Source organism: Buteo buteo, chromosome Z (genome assembly GCF_964188355.1).
Source record: "Buteo buteo chromosome Z, bButBut1.hap1.1, whole genome shotgun sequence".
NCBI classification, from domain to species: Eukaryota; Metazoa; Chordata; class Aves; order Accipitriformes; family Accipitridae; genus Buteo; species Buteo buteo.
The window spans coordinates 52,899,564-52,918,367 of NC_134204.1; the positions used below are offsets into that span (position 1 = coordinate 52,899,564).

Here is an 18,804-nt window from a genome sequence, read left to right on the forward strand (position 1 = left end):
TGAAGGGCAGAATGATGAACATCAGTCATATTTGGAAAATAGATATATTTTCACAACAAACCACTTTTTTTTTCACAGCTAAGAAAAAAGGCCAGGCATACTTGATAGGTTTTCTTTAAAAATATATTGCAGTTCAATCATATCAAAGTGAAGTCTTGTGGGCTAAAAACCTGAAGATAGAAGAGTTAGGTTCAGTGCTCTAGCACGAGTATGAGTGTACCGAATGACAAGATTTTCTGTACAGTAATTAATAAACATGCACCCATTTGTTTTCAGTCATGTAAACTACTATATATGCAATCTTTAAAGCATTTTTGTCAAAATTAGCTCTCTATTCTTCAGTCTGGACTTCAGAGCTTCAGTATAAGGATTACTGTTTGGACACATACCTAATAAAAAATTCAGTTGTAGTCATAGTACTTGGAAAATCCAATATACATTAAATAACACATTCCCCACTTTTGATTTTGTTTTATCCATCAATTCTAATTTGACTTTGCAGATTGTCTCAGCAGAAAGTATGAGTACAATGAAATCTTCTTTCCCTTGTAATCTGCATGCACATCTCCAATTAAAATTAATGGGAGTTCTCTGGGTAGATCAAGATAAGGACAAATTTTATGCATAACAGTGTGTTATGATTAAAAATCTTTGATATAGTAAAAAGCCTTGAGTTTCATTATGCTTCTAAATGACCAGAATTAATATGCCTACATTATCTAAAACCTAAAGTTTATACTCACTACCTACTTTAAAATCAGCTATTAACTTTGTGCAGCATTTTGCACTTTGTTAAACTGATAAAACATTGCTAGGGGATAGCTATCTCCATTTTCAATGCTATGTTTCTCACTATTGTAATGTGAATATATAGAGGCAAGGCATCTCTTTCCATTCCTGTCTGTGGTAAAGCCAGTTCTTTGAATAGATGGTGTTTGCTAAAATTATTATATCAACTTACTCATTAAGTTCCCACCACAATATAGTAAGCATGTTCAGAAATATTTAAGTTCTCTAAAGAGCATACTGGGATCTATAAAAAGGGCTATGTGACAGTCATGAAGATTTGAGTTGGGAGTCTCTCAAACTGACAGCAGAGTGTACTTCAGAGCAAGCCACCCTAGCTGTACAGGAGACAGCAGGATTGCTAATGCAAGTCCAATGTGCTTTTTTCCTCTGGAATGATATACAGCTATCATTTAACAAGAATGTATTACCCCTGCAGGTAGTCTGTTTTCTGAGTGTCTACCAATGATCATTCACTGAAGTAAATTCACAAGTTATTTACTTGACCTATACGTATTGCAAATCTGGCTCAGATATATGCAGACATTGCTTATGCTAACTACACAGCAGGAGTTTCACCCATGTATAGAAAGACAGACTTTGGTAATCTGTATATTTAGAATATACAGAAGAGGCAAAGTTATCAGAAACTCATCTGTTTTCATGAATATTTGTCTGAATATATCACTTGAGGATATGTGACATACTGGAAATTTTCAAACAAATATAATTTATTCAGCTCTTCACTTTTTCATATAAAAAAGAACTGTTTATATTATGAAGGTTAACTTATCTAGTGGTCTCCAAATTTTAAAGAGTAAGAAAATAAATTTTTGTCAGCTCACAGTTGCTAAATACAGCATTTGCTATTCATGGCTTCAGAGAAGAAAAGTTTTATTTTAAAGTCTGTTTCACACAGTACAAACACATGAATATACCAGTAGCTCTACATGTTATCCATATGTACACAAACACAATCAATACTTTGTCTTATGGAGGGATTAAATGGTAACTGGCTTTTGAAATCTTGTAGTTAATTTCTGTACTTGCAAAATGTAAAGATAATCAAATTATTTATTCCAAGGATATACAAGAAATGCCCAGGGAATTGCAAAACAGCCAGTGCTCATGGCCAGCAAGAAACAAGAATGTTACAGAGCACTTCGTACAGGGATATACATTCTCAGGCTTGGGCACATCTGCAATGATGTCTTTGGATGCAGATCTCTCATTTGTCACCACTTCAGTGACAACAAATAAAAGCAAATTGTATTTCCATTTCATCTCTGGGGTTCCTTTTTAAAAAATTTTCCAAAAGTTTTTTCAGTTTTTCTTCCAGCTGATGCTCTGTTGCATTTAGTGTTCCAAAGGCAACTGGTTGTGATTTTCTTAGGAATATATCAATGCTGTCACAACAGTGATTATTCTTTGTCTCAGACCGTATTGCAGTCCAGATGTAAAGATAAAATCTGTTGTGGCACTCCCTGTGCTAAGCCAGAGAGCACATACACCAAACTCTTGAACTATCAACTGCCCTTCACATCATTATAGTATATGACAGGTCTCATGTGCCAAAATGTGACCCCAACACAGAAAGAAGAGAGGACTTGTGCTTCCTATTATATGCCATATGATGCAAACACCTGTATCCTTTCCCTATCAATCAGGGATATGCTAACCCCTAGAACAAGCTATTCACAAGAAGCTACAGAGTTACTGCCAGGGCAGGGTGGAAAAGCCTGCTGGGATTATGTTACAAGCATGTTAGCAGGTAGCATCACTGACAGCAGCAGCAGCTGGAAGAAATACTGCCACGTAATTTTTAGGTTTCTAAAGGTAACTTTCTACTGAAAGAGAATGTCCAGTCTATAGCAACCATTTTATTTTTAGGCTGATTTGTTTGGGGGGACAATTTTGCTTCAGCGGGTGGATACCTTGGCAAATTTAATTTCCACCAAATTGCGCAGTTCATAACAGACTGTTTTGGAGGGAGAGAAAGGAGCCTTTTGGAAAGATGGTCTCCATCCATATAGTCAACAGAATAAGCTAACCTTTAAAGAAGGACTGTTTTTTACTTTTCTTCTGCATTCTTGTTACTATCCTCGACAAAGACACCTTGATTTTTTTTCCCAATTAATTCATTATGTTAAACTATTATGTATTAGCTAACCACCTCTGGTAGACATCAGTATGACATGAATTCTTACTTTAACCTTTCCCCTGTGCCCAGAGATCTCTTTAACCAGACAAAATAAAGGCCAGTTGGCAAAAATGCAAAAGAAATGGATACACAGTAGAATATTTTTGCAGTTACAAGCTAGATCACTAGAAACAGACACACAGCGTAAAAATGGAGACACAGGTTAATGAAGAATGGGGGGTACATGTGTCACATTATTAGCAATGCAAAAGACCAGCTTAAGCATGTATTTCCCTACATCAACTATAAAAAAGAAAAGGTGCCTTTTTAGCAAGTATGCACAGAGATTGCTTCATTATTTCTAAGAAAAAAAAATCAGAACACTTTACTGTTTTTATCCTATATTACAGTCATTATTACTACCTGTTTATAAAATGTAAACCTTTCCTTGCAGTTAAGATTTACAGCAGTCATCACCTTTGTCCACTCCTTACATAATCAGTCCACGGTGACAAAAAAAAACCTGATTAAATTTACATATTTTATGAAGTAATTACTGATATGTTATGGATTATTAGTTGTGTATGGCAGAAATAGTGGTCAGAACTGCAACATACAGAGTTGAACAGTAGCAAAAGATTTGTTGGAGACTGGTACTGGGTCTGGAGTACCAAGAGATCTTGAGGCATCATATAATATTGATGTATGCAATGCTTTTATCTCCAAAACTACTCAAGCAAGTTATGTCCATCACCAGTAATGGACAAAAAAGCCTGATGATGGATTTCCCAAACAACTGCAGTATTGTACTTATTTATCCCCATCAGATCTTGTTTCTTAATATGTCTTGACTAAAGGTCAGAATGGAGGGTAAAATTTGGCAAGGCAGTTTTCTTCTACATAACTAGTGAATCAGATCACCTGTATAAAATGGTATTTGGTAAATTGCACTGTCCTGGGAGTATTTCTACTCTGAAACACAACAAACATGAAGTCTATATTCAAAGTCGCTGAAATCGGATGTTATCACAACTGATCTGCAAACTAATATTTTTAAGCTAGTATATTACAGTATAAATGTGTTGCATACCTGTTTCTATAAAATTTACTGCCATGAGAAAAAGAAACATCAGGATCCCCAGAGTGTGACATTTGTCCATCTGTCACTTACATACACAATACAAACCTCATGTTGAGATTCTGTTTAATGTACAGCAATTGTCTGCTGGACAGATTAGGAGCCAAATATGATGGTGAACTAGAGGAAGAAGCACAACCATGCCACTTTGCCCCTTGAGAGTCCCACTGTGCTACACATCAGCTTTTGGGGTCATTCACTGCTGACCTCCTTCATAGAGGATGTGGGGCTATCTCGAACTGGTAGCAAGTCATAATGACATGGAATATGGCTGTTTTTTGGAAGATCATAAGGATCCTGGCTGAAACGTCCGCTGCTGCTGAATGGTCCCTGGACAACACTCACTGTAGGTTCTGTAATAAAAGACAGCACATACACTCAACACTAGAAGGAATAAACAGAAGGCAAGCACTGTGTTTCACTTCAGTTTGCATTACAAAATATCCTCTCCTTTCTGCTTCAATATAAAGATTCCTTGTCATGCTGAGTCCTGAAATGCAGGTGTAGAAACAAAGATTGCTGTTAAGGTGTTATGGCTTTACACTAAGTTACACCTGTGGGCTTGCAACAGGGCCCTGCCATGAGTATATTTACTGACAGAAGCAAGTGGACCAGCATCTGTTCTTTGTGTGTGGACAAACTAAAAAAAAAAACACCAAACATAAATTTGGGGGTTTTAGTCAAGATTTTATAGAAATCCTTAGAAACACAATGGGGATATTGATGGATTTCAGAGAAATCTCTAATTGAGGACAGAAAAGCAAAATGGTATCCTATGACATGTGACATACACTTTATTCCAGTCCAGAGACCATTAGGATAACTACCATTCCACAAGACCCCAAAGTTTTCTGTAACTACAGTAACTGCAGCAATGCAGTAACTAGACAGGGCCCATATGAGTGAAATACTACATCTGTGGGTGAAGATGCTGTTTTTTCTGATCAAGAGGAGGAAACAGATCTTTTCTATCTCTTCCATACACTTACTCCAGCTGCATTCAGTACTTAACAGCCTAATCTCCAGTTGAATTATACTGCAATCAAATGCTAAGCTTATCTTATGCTGTTGTTTAAAGAAAGGCTTTCAACCAGGGAAATTCAGAGGTATCTCTATGCTATAGAACAGAGCTGAAAGTATTTCAAACTCTGTTCCTGTGAATAACACCACTTATCTGAAAAGAATGAGATTGTTAGTATAGCTTTTGAGCAGAAAATAGAATCTGAACACATCAGCAATTTTTTCATGTCTTTTAATTAAACTGATTCAAAGAAAAAAAGTCCTGTGCTCTTTGTTCTTAACCTTCAACATCTAGAAGCAGATTTTGTACTTACCAACTTCATAAACATTCTTATTTGCTGAAGCAGAGCCAGCAATCTCAGCATATGGGGAGTCCCTGCGTGCTGGTGACTTCATTTCAACATAGCCGCATTCTGAACTTTTTGGTACAAGAGCCGGTGGGTCTTTTATAGTAGCATATGGGTTCTCAGAACTACTTAATGAACAATTACTTAAATTGTATTCTGAGTTTTTCACTAGATCTGCAAAAAGAAAAAGATATTAATCTCAAGCATGCTACATACTATGGACATTGCTACTAAACACAGCATTCTTTAATTTTGAGTTCTAAAAAGTCACTCATACATGAATCTTTAAGTGGAAAGCTCTTTTATGGGCTTGATCTTGTTATCAGCAAATTCGTGTTGCAAAGTTTGAGCACCTTCAATTCTGGTTAAAACAGTAGCTAGCATTAAATACAGATAATGTGCAGAATCAGTTTTTAATAGGCACTTCAGAATACTTTTTGCCTTCCCAAGTGCTGAACTCAGGACACTATTAAAATAAGTGATCTAACACTGTTCCCAATAGCAATGTCTGGGCAGATGGTAAGGTGAGTTCTAGGGATGGCCTCTTTGGTGCAAAGTCTGAGTATGCAGCCACACTAAAAGAGTAACCAGCTTCTTCTAAGTTTCTGTAAGGTGCACGCAGGAGAACTGAAAAGGAAACATCAAGTTGCTTGTCATTTCAGGATTTAACTGAAGGACAGGTAACTGTAGTTTAAGAGAAGACATATTTTCTTACGCTTTAAGAAAGAGAAGGAAGAGATTTTGTTATGTCTGTGTTACTTTGTTCTCTGTGTTGTTTTGTGATATGCTGTTATCTAAGCTTTAGAGCTGAGACTTGTTCCCGACCCTGAATATCTATCATGAGACTGACCTTGGCGAACCTGCCAGTGGATAGCTGCTCATAACTTCGTGATTCCTTTAAAACACTTTAAACTGGGCTTCCCCTAATCCTCCAAACCAGGAAATACCAGACATAATAAATCACTCCTTAAGCTTAATTGTCCTGTATTATACACAAGGTGACAAACCAGCTGCTTTTGTCTACATATTTAACTCATAATTCATATGGATTTATCCACACTTTTTTCATTGTTTGGATATTTAGGCATTCTAGTTACCCCTGGCATACATTAGTCATATTACAAAAATAGTGACACACACCAGTATGGTCCAGTCTTATGAGAAAACTGCATAATTGAAAAGCTCAGAATATCATCACTACTATGAATTTCTGAAGCTTTTCATTCCTCTCTATGAATTCATGTTTTGATATCCTTTCTGAAGGCCTGCAGTGAATGGGATAAAGCACTGCAGGCTTGTAGTCATGCAGTCCTATACTGACCATGCCAGTTGCAAGAGGAATTGGCTCTCTTTTAATGCCTTTCATCAGAGGCAGCATGCATCTTTACCTGGCTCACTAGGCTGAATTCAAGGGACATCCCCCTTCTGCTGTCTAAAGTACAGCCATTTCATGACTCAAGCATTACAGAAACATTTGATGGATGTGACACATAGAAGACTTACAAAGGCTTGGTTTTTTTTAAAAATAAATAAATAAATAAAAAGCAAAAAAAAGCAAACAAACTTCATGCATTGATTCAGTGTCTAGGAATAATTTTGTCCAAAATTATTTTATATTCTCTTCACACAGAAACCAAAGATAATTTAGAAGAGTAAACTGACTGTCCCTGTCATTTCATCTAAATGGATCAGAAAAAAACCTCACCTTTCAGGGACTTTCCCAAATATCCTCTATCAAGTCCAAAAGCACCTGAGAAAAATGATATAAAAACAGAATAAAAACTTTTAAAATCAAAGAAAAGTGATCACATAACAGCTTCTAAATCTTTAAAAATCGCTTTGGTACTAATTCCTACCTTAGCAGAATAATTCTCTTATAAGCACTGTGAAACTGCCCAGTCTATACTGGGCATATATGGCATATACTGGGTTACAGAAGCATTTTTACTGTTTGCTTGCACACTTTCAAACAATAGCTTCCTGAACAGGGAAGGTGGTTAAGGTCGTAAGGGACCATTAAATTATCTAGTTTGACCTCACATACGTCACTGGCCATTACATTTCCCCCAGTTACTCTTGAATGAACCTAATAACTGCTGTTTGATTAAAGCATATTTTTTGTCTGGAAAACCATATCTACCAGAAAGGCATCCCATCTTGACCTGAAAATCTCAGGGTATGCAAAGTTCTCTCCAATTCTTGGTACTTTGCTTCCAAAATTAATCAATCCCATTGTGTTGTCCAAGGTCAATCTGTTCCAGCCCCTTGACCTACAGGAATGACCTAAACACCTAGAGCCTAAGCCTACAGCTTTGCAATTATCTGTTAGTAACAGATTTCTATCAATATAAATCCCAATATAAACAACAGCAATCAGCAATGTCTGACAACTGTCTTCAGAGACCTGGCACTTACCTGGTAAATAATCCATTCAAATAGCTTTGATTGATATCATGGAGTGCTAATTTTTTAATCAGATTGTATTGTTGTACTATGCTAGAAGCCTTACAAAAGGCCTAAAATAATTTTATCTATACAATATCTCTATAAACAAAATTCATAGTTTGCAAGAATGAAATTATGTTATTTGAGGATACATAAACCAATTAATTTTATTCCCACCCCATCCATATTTATTAGATCTCATGTCAGCTGTTCTGTTGTTTATACCAAGACTAATGTCCGGGTCACCAGCCTAGAGCTACCCAAGTAACTCCATTTGATTTCCTAGAAAACAGACATAATATCAGCATTCACCCAGTTGTCTAGAATCTCCCTGTTACTCAAGATCTACTGCAGTGGGTTAATTACAGCCAGTATCTCTTAGGAGTCTTAAGTGCTATTACAAATGCTCTAAGAAAATGTAAAGTTGAACATTTAGCATTATGACTGAAAACCTTTTCTAAAAAAAACCCAGATCTAAGCCTGAACTGTGATTAGACCAAGATTGGGGATGAGCAGGAAAAAAAAAAAGCTGCATGCTGTTGTCCTGATGCCCAGAATCTGATACTGATAAGGACAGAAATTAAGGTAATTAAATGATCTAAACTATACTGGCACTGAAAGTCCCTTCTAAGGCTTTCACTAGTCAGAGATATGGTCAGTGCAATCCAGCCATTTTGGAATGCATGAGATTGGGAAAGGACGAAAAGACAGCAAAAGACAGCATAAAGCAAGATACAGAAACTCTCACCACTTTTTGGGAATTTTTCTTGTTAAGGACAATGCTCTGTCTTCTAACAAACAGGAGGTTTAGCTGGGAAGATGCTTCTAGAATTTACATCTGAAGCAGTTCAGATGATGAGAAACTACTTTTTAAAGCATTGATTCCATTTGGTGGGGATTAAAAAAAAAGGATATATGTAACCTCTCATTTATTTAATACAAATATGTAATTTTGCCAAAGCAGACCCTTACTGTACAATTGTAACCATTATTTTATAAAAATAATTAATAAGCAAATCTTTTTATAAAAATAAGATGAGATATTTTGCATATCATGTCTGCACTGGGCATCGGATTGATTCACCATTCCTCACAAGGAGTCGCTCTTTTATCTTTAAGGGTACTGCCTTAAAGGAAGGTCAAACCCGGAACCCTGAACCTCACACATGGTCTGACAAGCCTGGCATTACCCTGAGTGGAGAACCAGGAAAACATCTCTGCTTTCCAGTCCATCCCAAACACAAGGAATAACATCCTCCTTTTTTCTTTTTTTTTTTTTCTTACCAAGTTCATTGAGGTAGCCACCATGTTTCCAGTCTGCAGGCAGTGTTCCTGTGTAATCCATGATGGTGCCTCGTTTTCCAGGTTCCACATTTTTAAGGTTCACAAACAGCTGATTGTTTTTTGCCTATTCCAAAGAAAGGTAGGTAATAAAAACTGAAACTGAGGAGAAGTTGCTGAATTTCCAGGTGATAATCAGGGAAAGCAAAAATAAACCTAATACGAAACATTAGGGAACAAAGTAAACCCAAGGCTAACCTACACATAAGCATCCAGTTTTTTATGCTTTACCTTTGCCAGGGTCAGTCTGTCCATGTTGTTGACATGAGGTGGGGTGGTGCATTGAGTTAGAGTATGATAACTAGGGTTAGAGAAATAGTGACTGTTAGCATTTCCACCATTACTGTGAGGGATGGTTTCTGAAAAGAAAAAGAAAGGAAAATGAACAACTAAAAATAACATGGCATTTCTTTCTTAGGATATGTTTTTGACAGTGCTGCAGATTTCAGAATCTGATTTAGAGTTTCTTGAAAAAAAATAGAAAAATCTTGCGTTCATCTAAAGAAATTAGAGATACAGAGCTGTAACTGACTAGTCATGTCCTCACTTTCAGCAGAGCATTCCCAAGTGTTACTTGCTAACTTCTTTTTCTGCTGTGGTCCCTTGCTCTCTTTTGCCTCTGTAGTCATAGCATTATCCTAATTATAGACACTTTTACCGTCAAGTTCACAGCAACATTTTCTGCTGCTTCAAGAGCACCACCACCTTTGCTGATACATCTTTCTTGACTTTGATAACTGTTTCTGCAGGCTTCTTTACCTGCTTTCTTCCTTAACAGCTGCGTGCAAAAGACAGCATTGCCTAAAGTTTAATGTACCTCCTGCATCCCAGCTCACATGCACTTTCATAGGTCGAAAACTCCTGGTTTGTTTCAGGAACATTGTTCCCTCCCTCCATTTGTTTCAAACTCAAGCCACTCTGCTATCTGCCTCTCTACAGAATCTTGCCACAGCTAGTGTGAAATCCTCATTTTCCACAGCTATAGCAGTCTTTCTGTATTCAAGCTGTTGGCATTGAATTTAAAGTCTCAGTAGAAACCATATTTTGCCATACTTTTGAAAATAGGCACAGAGGAATAGAAATGTCCATACTTCCACTGTTTAATGCAGAAAAACATTTCAGGGTGCAAAATGTTACACAGTAAAGCAAGGGTATATTGAAGGTCAGCTGTTCCTTACCATTAACACATTTTACCAGAGTAAGCCACCTTCATAGTATCAAAAACAGAGATTAAAAGACTGTGATGCAGAACTAAGCAGCTATAAATGGTGGGGCAGCATTCTTCTGAACTCGGGTGAACTGTCTCTGATAGCTGAAAGGTAAGCACGCAAGTATACCATAGCATCCCACTGGTCTCGTGTGCCATTTCAGCAGCCCCACTGTCAGTGTGGTCTCAGGGGCTGCTCTCCAGCAAAAGGCAGTTGAGAGCAGTGTCTCAGTGTTCCTCTTCCTAAAGAGGGAAACCCTCCCCTGCCTCTCTTTCCAGGAAGGCTTCCAAGGCAGAATTGTAGACACCCTTCTCAAAACTGAGTATGTTCCTGCTCACAGCAGCCCTTGCTAATGCGAAAAGGTGAAAACGTGCACACCCAAGCCATGTAGGGGCAGATCTGAACCCCTTCAAAGCTCAGCTAAAAATGCACAAAGTCAAGAGATGGAGAAAAAAAACCCCACTGTTCTAAATGTCACTTACCTGAAATGGTGTAATCTGCATTGATGACCCTCATAGCAGGGGTATAGGTCACTGCGGGCATATTTGTTTCTTTTCCTTTCTGCTTATGTCTGTAAATGATGAACAGCACTAGCAGGAAAAGCACAACCAGGACAAGAATGATGATGCCTGCTATAGCCCCTATCTGGTAAGAATCAGCAGGCATGGCAGTACTGGTACGGCTTAAACTGTTCAAGTTTCCCACTATAATTACACCAGCTGAAACAGAAGAAGAAATGAAAATATGTGGCATAAATTCAGAGGCTTATGTGTTAGGAGCAGAAGACAATATTTCACTTTGAAATCTTTCTGCTACTTTAACTGTATTCAATAATGCAAAAATAGAACTATGTCAGAAATCAATGTGAAGACAATTCTAGCCTTAAGGAAAAGCATTCATCTTTCTCATAGAAAGAGATATTTTCATGGAGTTGAAAAAGTAAGAATATTCTCTAGGCAAAAGCACAGAGCAGGCAAAGCACATGCTCTATCAGCAGCTTTGGACAGCACAGCACTGTAAAACATCTCATACAATCTACACTTGAGTGTTTTGCTCCAATAAACAATCACTGAGGCATCTAATACTTACAAAATCTACAGAACATATATAATTTAATAGAGTGGGCTATTTAAACACATATGCCTTATCAGATTAATTTAACAAATGACACAGAGATGGAATTTAATAGGTTAATCCAAGTTTTATGTAAAATAATTACAATAATTTTATTGCATGTAGGCTTTACCTTGATCACACCTGGCCCCTTTCCAGCCTGGGCTGCAGTAACATGTTCCTGTGATGTGGTCACAGGTTGAGTTGTTCAGACAGTCACATATCTGCCGGCATCCATACCCATATGTACCTTGAGGACATTCTGCACAAAATAAGTGCAAAGAAAAATTATACATAGTCAGTACTTCTCAAATATTTTGGTATTACGGATCTACAGCACCATTCAGGCTACCATTTGTTTCTAACCCCATACGTTTTTGTACATGGCCAGCAGATGGCAATGTGTTATTAGTGGTAGAGACTTTAAGTGGGGGGGGTGGGTGTGGGTGTGTGGGGGGGTGTGTGTGTGTGAGTGAGAATTGCATTCAGAAGTGATTGTCCTTCACCTGTAATGTTGCTGCCACTAAGGCAGTGAAATGAGGAAGGAAAAAAAATAGATTAAAGGGTACAAGACAGTGAAGAAATGGACAAAATGTGAACAAAATGCCAGTTCTACACCAGAATGTCAGGTCTCTCGGGTTACTCAGATTCCAGTGCTTGAAAAATCACGTAAACATATGAGTGAAGCCAGACATCTGTCTGGTGTCATGTCATATGACAAATATGCTGATGTGGTAAAAGAGCAAGAAATAAGGGCTGTAAGAATAAGTCTAACATACACCATGCATTTATATAAAAATAAAACTGGTACTAGGCTGCTTATAGCATACTTTGATACTGTAATGGATATACTGAGAAACTACCTACAGAAGAAAAGTGCTAGATTATGAAGAATAAGCTAATTGGAAGACTTTTAAATTTTTTTTTCTCTCCAAGGTTGATTTGAGTACAATAATTAATTACTGATCAAAGTGTCTCCTAAATCAGGCAATTAGCATGGTAGAGAATTATCCTACACTGATAAAAAATATTTCTTTTATACTGCCACCTCTGTTACTGTGTGTCTTGTTACATTATTGTAGTTTTGATGGTTTAAGAAAATGTGGTATTTCTTCCCTTTCTGAGACTCAATTTTCTGAAACCTCTCAGGAGTTTTGTAATTATATTAATTTGTTTTTCTTCTTGTCTTTTTAAAATATCTAACTCATCTTTTCTGTATTCCTAATTTAGAATAATTTACATGATAATGTAACGCAATAGATTTTAGAGAAATGTTCTTGCAGTCTTGATAAATCCAGACTCAAGTGGAATTTCATGCTTATATACCCTCTCCTTCTCTTGGTTACATTCAGTAAAACAAGAATATAACTATTGAAGTCAATGGCTGGGCAAAACCCATCATGTCATAATATACTCTGGCATTTTGAAATCTGAACTGGAATAAAAAGTCAATTTTTAAAACTGACATTCAAATTCAGAAATACCAAAACATTTAGTTTAATATTGTTTAATCATTATTACCAAATTATAGGATAAAATATAAAAACTATAAAACATAATAATAAAGTTAGATTTGCCAAAGTATTCAAAATTATCTTTTGATCATGACATCAGGAGAGGATCTTAGAAAGTTTTTCTTTTCCTAAACAATAATGCTCTTTGAAGTGAAACACTGAAATCATCAGAGCGAAATAAGAAAATTTAAATATGTAATAATTACATGCTGCCACCTATTATTTCACTGAAGTAAATATATTCCTCTAAACCATTCAGATTTTGCTGCAACTGTATTTTTGTTAGGAAAAAAAAAATCCACTTCTAAATTTTTAGTGGTTCTACCATAATGTTGATTAGCCTTAAAAAAATAACTCCTAGGGGCTAGACCAGCTGCTGAGGGAATCAAGTGTGTCTATAGAGATGGTAGTAACCTCCCTTCCTTTCTGTTACAGGTATGACACACGCTATCTTGGCCACTGCACAGCCCTTCAGATCTAGATGCAGCTAAATCAGTCCTGGTTATAGGTAATACTTAGTGTCCTCCACACATGAAAAGCAATGCTTTGTGCACAATGCTGATGCCAAAGATGGGTTTAAACCTTCACAATTGTAGGTTGAATGGATTCCTTTGCACTGCAATATAATGCATGAAGTGTGAGAGCACCACTCTGTAATGTTAGCAAAAGTCGGACTAACGGTTCTGTGCTTATGAGCCTGATTAGTCTTTTAATGTTGCACAATGTTTTACCACCGCTGACATCAGTGGTGTTATTCTTGATTTTCTTGGGTAAAGAATCACACATATGTGATTAGCCATCTATTATGCTTTTGTAATCCAATTGTATTGTAAAACCGCATTGCAAAGATTAATTCTATCCACTAGGATTGATGTGGTACTACTTTAGTTTTCTAACTATTAGTTTTCATTGTGGTTTATGCTAATGAAAATTACTTGGATTCATTTGTTACTTTTACATGACAGAGTTGTTGGGGTTTTTTTAACATTATGTCCAAAGCAACTAGAATGTAGTACAAATGCCTTTTCCGTGTAGCTACAAATTGAAAGAAATGGCCATCACAATCGTAATCAGTCTTAATAACTAATTCTGTGGGCTTTTATGTGTTTGGAAAAAACCTAGGTCCAACTCCTGAAGCTCCTTCTCCATCAAAATTACCACTAAATCCAAGAGGTTGTATCACAGCTGTGGTCAAAACAACAGAGGGTTGGCTCAGGGTTCAGTATTTGCTACCAGGCATAAACAATTCCCATCCCCACTCACTCTGCTCGCAGTGCTTCCCCATGAACCCCGTGCGGCAGGTGCACTGCCCACTGATGTGGTCGCAGTCAGCTCCGTTCTGACACTGGCATATCAATGCACAGTCCTTCCCGTAAAACCCTAGGGGACATCCTGCAATACAAGGAAGGGGACAGGAAAAGGCGTGAAACAACCGGTCTAGAAATAAAATGCAAATATTCTGGTTAAGTATGTTGTTGAGAAGTCATTGCTGTAGCCCTGCTACTCAACATGGCATTCTGTACACACAATAGATCAAGACCTACCCTATTTTAAGTGGTTTAAAATACACATTAGGCAAAAGCTACATAAAAATGAGGTTGGGAAACTGTGTGGACAGCAGATGTTCAGAAGGCAGCAAGAAGGGCTCTTCAGAGAAATGGGTTTAAGAAGATATTTGAAAGAGGAGAAAGAGGGCAGTTTGTGAACAAGAGCAGGGAGTCTGTTCAGTGATGAATGAACCTTTGGACACACTTTCTGCACAGTTGATGTTGAAGCATAAAAAATTAAAAATAATAACATATTGTATCTCAGCTCCTCACAAAGATACCATTTCAGTATGAAGAAGACATATCACTGCAAAGAGATCATTATTCACCAGCAGGAAGCAAAATAACCATGATAGCTGACAGCTGAACCAGTATAGTGAATGTCTTCCAGAGCTGCATCCATATGGCCCTGTAATATATCTGTTATTTCCTGCCATTATGACATTATTCAGTTGGAAAAGGAGAGTTCTGATTTTATGAAAAATGTGTATTTAAACACTGAAGGCATAACACAGTTAGCAGTCTTATTTTTCTGGAGTTCTAAGATAATGGTTGTGCCCAGATTACAGACAGTGGGGGTGCTTGGATTGAAGATAAACCAAATTGAAGCTGTAATATGATAAAGATAAGAAGCCAGCTTCATCAACATCTATCTCTAACAAATGTTTATTTCTCAAACTTTATATAAACTCTTACCCAGCATATAATGGGTGCCATATACCTACACCCCGTCACTGAACAGCTTGTATTTTTATTTTAATGAAAATCTCTTGGGGAAAACATCAGTATTAATGTATTAATTACATGAAGAAAATTTTTTAAAAAATTTGTAACATTACAGTCTAGTGAAGTTAAGTTTCTAAGTTCCAAATAAAATAGCTTCTATATCAGTATTTGAATTACAGGTGCTGAGCTACAGCTGTTGTTGCAGTTGCCCTCAGGAGGTAGCAGTTACAGATACAAGATGTACTGTATGATCACTTTGCAGTGACAACAGGGACTGTGCCTCAGTAGACCACAGCCACAGCTAAGCCAGAAGCTATTCTCATGGCTTCAGTCAGCTCTGTGTAATCTCACAATCTTGGTTGTTGGGTCCCTGCTGCTAGAGTACTTTTTGGGGGCATTTCAGAGAGGGAAGGAATTAGATGGTACTGTCATCCCACCCTGTGGGGAACACCTGCAGAGCTGACACCATCCATGCTATAGACTGCACCCATAACCACGCATCTGCAGTGGTAGCATCTGAACGTCAGTCATTCATTCTGCATGTGCACATGACAGACTCTTCCACAGGGATGCCTGGCTGCGGCCAAAAGTTGTCTTCCTCCAAAGGAAGGCTAAAGAGAAGCCTGAATGTAGCGGCCAGCACTCTGCCACTGCTTCTACAGGAGCCTCCCTGCAACCATGGAGGTAATGTATTGCATCTTCTGGATCAAAAAAGGTTCAGCAGCATGGGAAGAAATCAATGAATGAAGTGTGAAAATTCTGAAGGAAAATTCTGTCATTGATTTGTGGACTAAGAACAGATAACAAAAGTCACTTACTTTGTGTACAGTAAAGGCCAGTCCATCCTGGGGTACATTTGCACTCCCCATCATAGGCACTGCAGTAAGCTCCATTATGGCAGTTGCACGTGTGGATGCAGTTTGGTCCCCAGTGGGAAGGTGGGCAAGCTAAAACAACCCAGAGCAATTAATTAATCTCAAATGACAAAGATTCTTGATACCCATGAATAGAGCTGCTTACATTCACATATGACCACTGCTTCATTTGGGGTTTGTTGTTTTTCTTTTAAATGTATTTTTGGGGTTGCTCCCTTCTGATCAAATAGCCAAAGATTTATTTTTTTTAACTAAGGAATCATTTTACTCTAGCTAAAAAGTGCTGAAAAAGATTGAGTGTGTGAAAGAAAACAGTGATACATACTTAATACTCAGGAACTAGGATACTCATACCAGCTTTCTCCTTTCTTAATTTATTTTTTCATCTGAAAACAGTTCAGTTGAGCATAGTCAAAGGGATACACCTTTTAAGCCTCAGAGGTGAAGGAGAATAAACAGAGAAGGTTGAAACACATCTTATAGCCTATAGCTTTAGACCCAATACTAAGCTTACTTATTGTATTTCCACTGTTAGATTCTACATAATTGCCTAAATACAGGCATATAATCAGGACTGTACCTTCATCAAGTTAAGTCAGTTGCTTCCTTGGGTCCATTAATCAATATAGTATTTCTAAAAAACAAGTAATTATCTATGAAGTGGAGATTTTTTTCACTCACCTTCATGTCAACATGTTATGAGATGATAGAATTTTACTGACTGCTTTGAAAATGTCATGGTGAATGAAATTGATACAACGTGCTGCCATTACAATAGTGAAGTGGTTCCAAAATGCTGATTATTATTCAGAGACAGCAAAAGACAATTTTCTTCATGTCAGAATACCACTAAGTGCAGAGGGTAGTCTAAGAATAGCCCCTTTCTGTTGATTAGGATTCACATCTTGAGGTTTTTCGTTTCTTTAGTAAATAGATACATAATTTAAAAATAGTTCTGTTGAAGTACAACGGGAGTATTTCATAGGAGAGAAGAAACAGGTCAGACATGGAAGCCTTAGCTTTATTCCTGTCTAAGTTTAAAAAGGCTGATAACTTCTTATTGTTGTGTACTGATTTGGTTGTCCAGAGACCTGTGTGTGAGCAATAAAACCTCCTGAATCCTTTAAATGTTTGCATAATGAGTCATCTATGTGTGGGCTGTATTTTTGCAACGCGTTACCTTTGCCAAAATTTCACTTCATTAAGAAATATATTACATTGCATTGAAACAAAAAAAAGTACTAAGTGTTTTGGGTTTGTGTGGTGGGGTTTTGGTAGCAGGGGAGGGGCTGCAGGGGTGGCTCCTGTGAGAAGCTGCCAGAACCTTCCCCGGCTCCAAGACAGACCCACCTCTGGCCAAGGCCAAGCCCATCAGCGATGGTGGTAGTGCCTCTAGGATAACAGATCTAAGAAGGGGAACCTGCAGTGAGTAGTGGTTTTGGAATGTGAGAGAAACCCCTCTGCAGACACCGAGGTCAGTGAGGAAGGAGGGGGAGGAGGTACACTGGAGGAGGGGATGCCCCTGCAGCCCATGGTGAGACGGCAGGCTGTCCCCCCAGCCCATGGAGGGGAGTGGGGGAGCAGATGCCCATCTGCAGCCCAGGGAGGACCCCAGGCCGGAGCAGGGGTATGCCCCCAAAGATGGCCGTGACACCATGGGAAAGCCTGCGCTGGAGCAGCCTGTGCCTGAAGGACTGCAGCCTGTGGGAAGTACCTACGCAGGAGGAGATTGTGAATGACTGTCTCCCGTGGGAGGGACCCCACGTTGGAGCAGGGGAAGAGTGAGGAGTCCTCTCCCTGAGGTGGAAGGAGCAGCAGAGACAACCTGTGATGAGCTGGCACCAACCCCCATTCCCTGTCCCCCTGTGCTGCTGGGGCGGAGGAGGTAGAGAAAACTGGGAGCGGAGTTGAGCCAGGAAGGAGGGAGGGGTGGGGGAAAGGTGTTTTAAGATTTGGGTTTACTTGCCATTATCCTTGTTTTGATTTGATTGGTAGTAAATTAAATTTATTTTGTTTTTTCCCCAAGTTGAGTCTGGGTTTTGCCCTTGACCATAAGTGGGGAGTGATCCCTCCCTGTCCTTGTCTCGACCCACAAGGTTTTCTTTATATTTTCTCCTCCTCATCCCACCAGGAGCCAGGGGAGAGGGGGAGGAGTGAGCAAGCGGCTTTGTGGTGCTTTGTTACCAGCTGGGCTTAAACCATGACACTAAGTTTGTTTTTTGTTGTTTCCACTTCAGTTGTGCCTTATAATGATTTTTTGTGTGTGTGTGTGTGTGTGTGTGTGTGTGTGTGTGTTTGAAATTAGTGGTCAACTAAGAAGGAATGTAAATCACATACAGACGAAAGGTTAGAAGTTTCAAAAAGGTCGCTAGTTCCAAAAGAAATTAATGGAATCATTATTTTCCATGTGAACGAAAGGCCTTTATACAAAGCAAATAAACTTCCTCTGTTACGGTCCATGAGCACAGCCTCAATAGACGCTTCCATTCATATTGTTGGCACCATTTTCCTGTTATTGATTCAGTGACTAAGTCCCTCCTCCTCCTAAATACTCCTATTCTGCTACTCTCCCAACTACCTACTTATTTTACCATAAAAACAGGG

At 38.3% G+C, this 18,804-nt stretch overlaps 1 protein-coding gene across 5 annotated transcripts in view; it reads right to left on the reverse strand.

Moving 5' to 3' along the window:
- Positions 1-4,012: 4,012 nt before the first annotated feature.
- The window catches only part of MEGF10 (multiple EGF like domains 10), a 107,458-nt gene continuing 92,666 nt past the window's right edge, over positions 4,013-18,804 (reverse strand). For all 5 annotated transcript variants that reach the window (XM_075021559.1, XM_075021561.1, XM_075021558.1 and 2 more), the window contains 9 exons: positions 16,144-16,272; positions 14,316-14,444; positions 11,672-11,800; positions 10,908-11,144; positions 9,449-9,576; positions 9,161-9,284; positions 7,137-7,181; positions 5,399-5,605; positions 4,013-4,417 (listed from right to left, as the gene is read on the reverse strand). In XM_075021559.1, the coding sequence (XP_074877660.1) occupies positions 4,257-4,417; positions 5,399-5,605; positions 7,137-7,181; positions 9,161-9,284; positions 9,449-9,576; positions 10,908-11,144; positions 11,672-11,800; positions 14,316-14,444; positions 16,144-16,272 (1,289 nt within the window). In that variant the 3' untranslated portion in view covers positions 4,013-4,256. The remainder of the gene's footprint in view (positions 4,418-5,398; positions 5,606-7,136; positions 7,182-9,160; positions 9,285-9,448; positions 9,577-10,907; positions 11,145-11,671; positions 11,801-14,315; positions 14,445-16,143; positions 16,273-18,804) is intronic.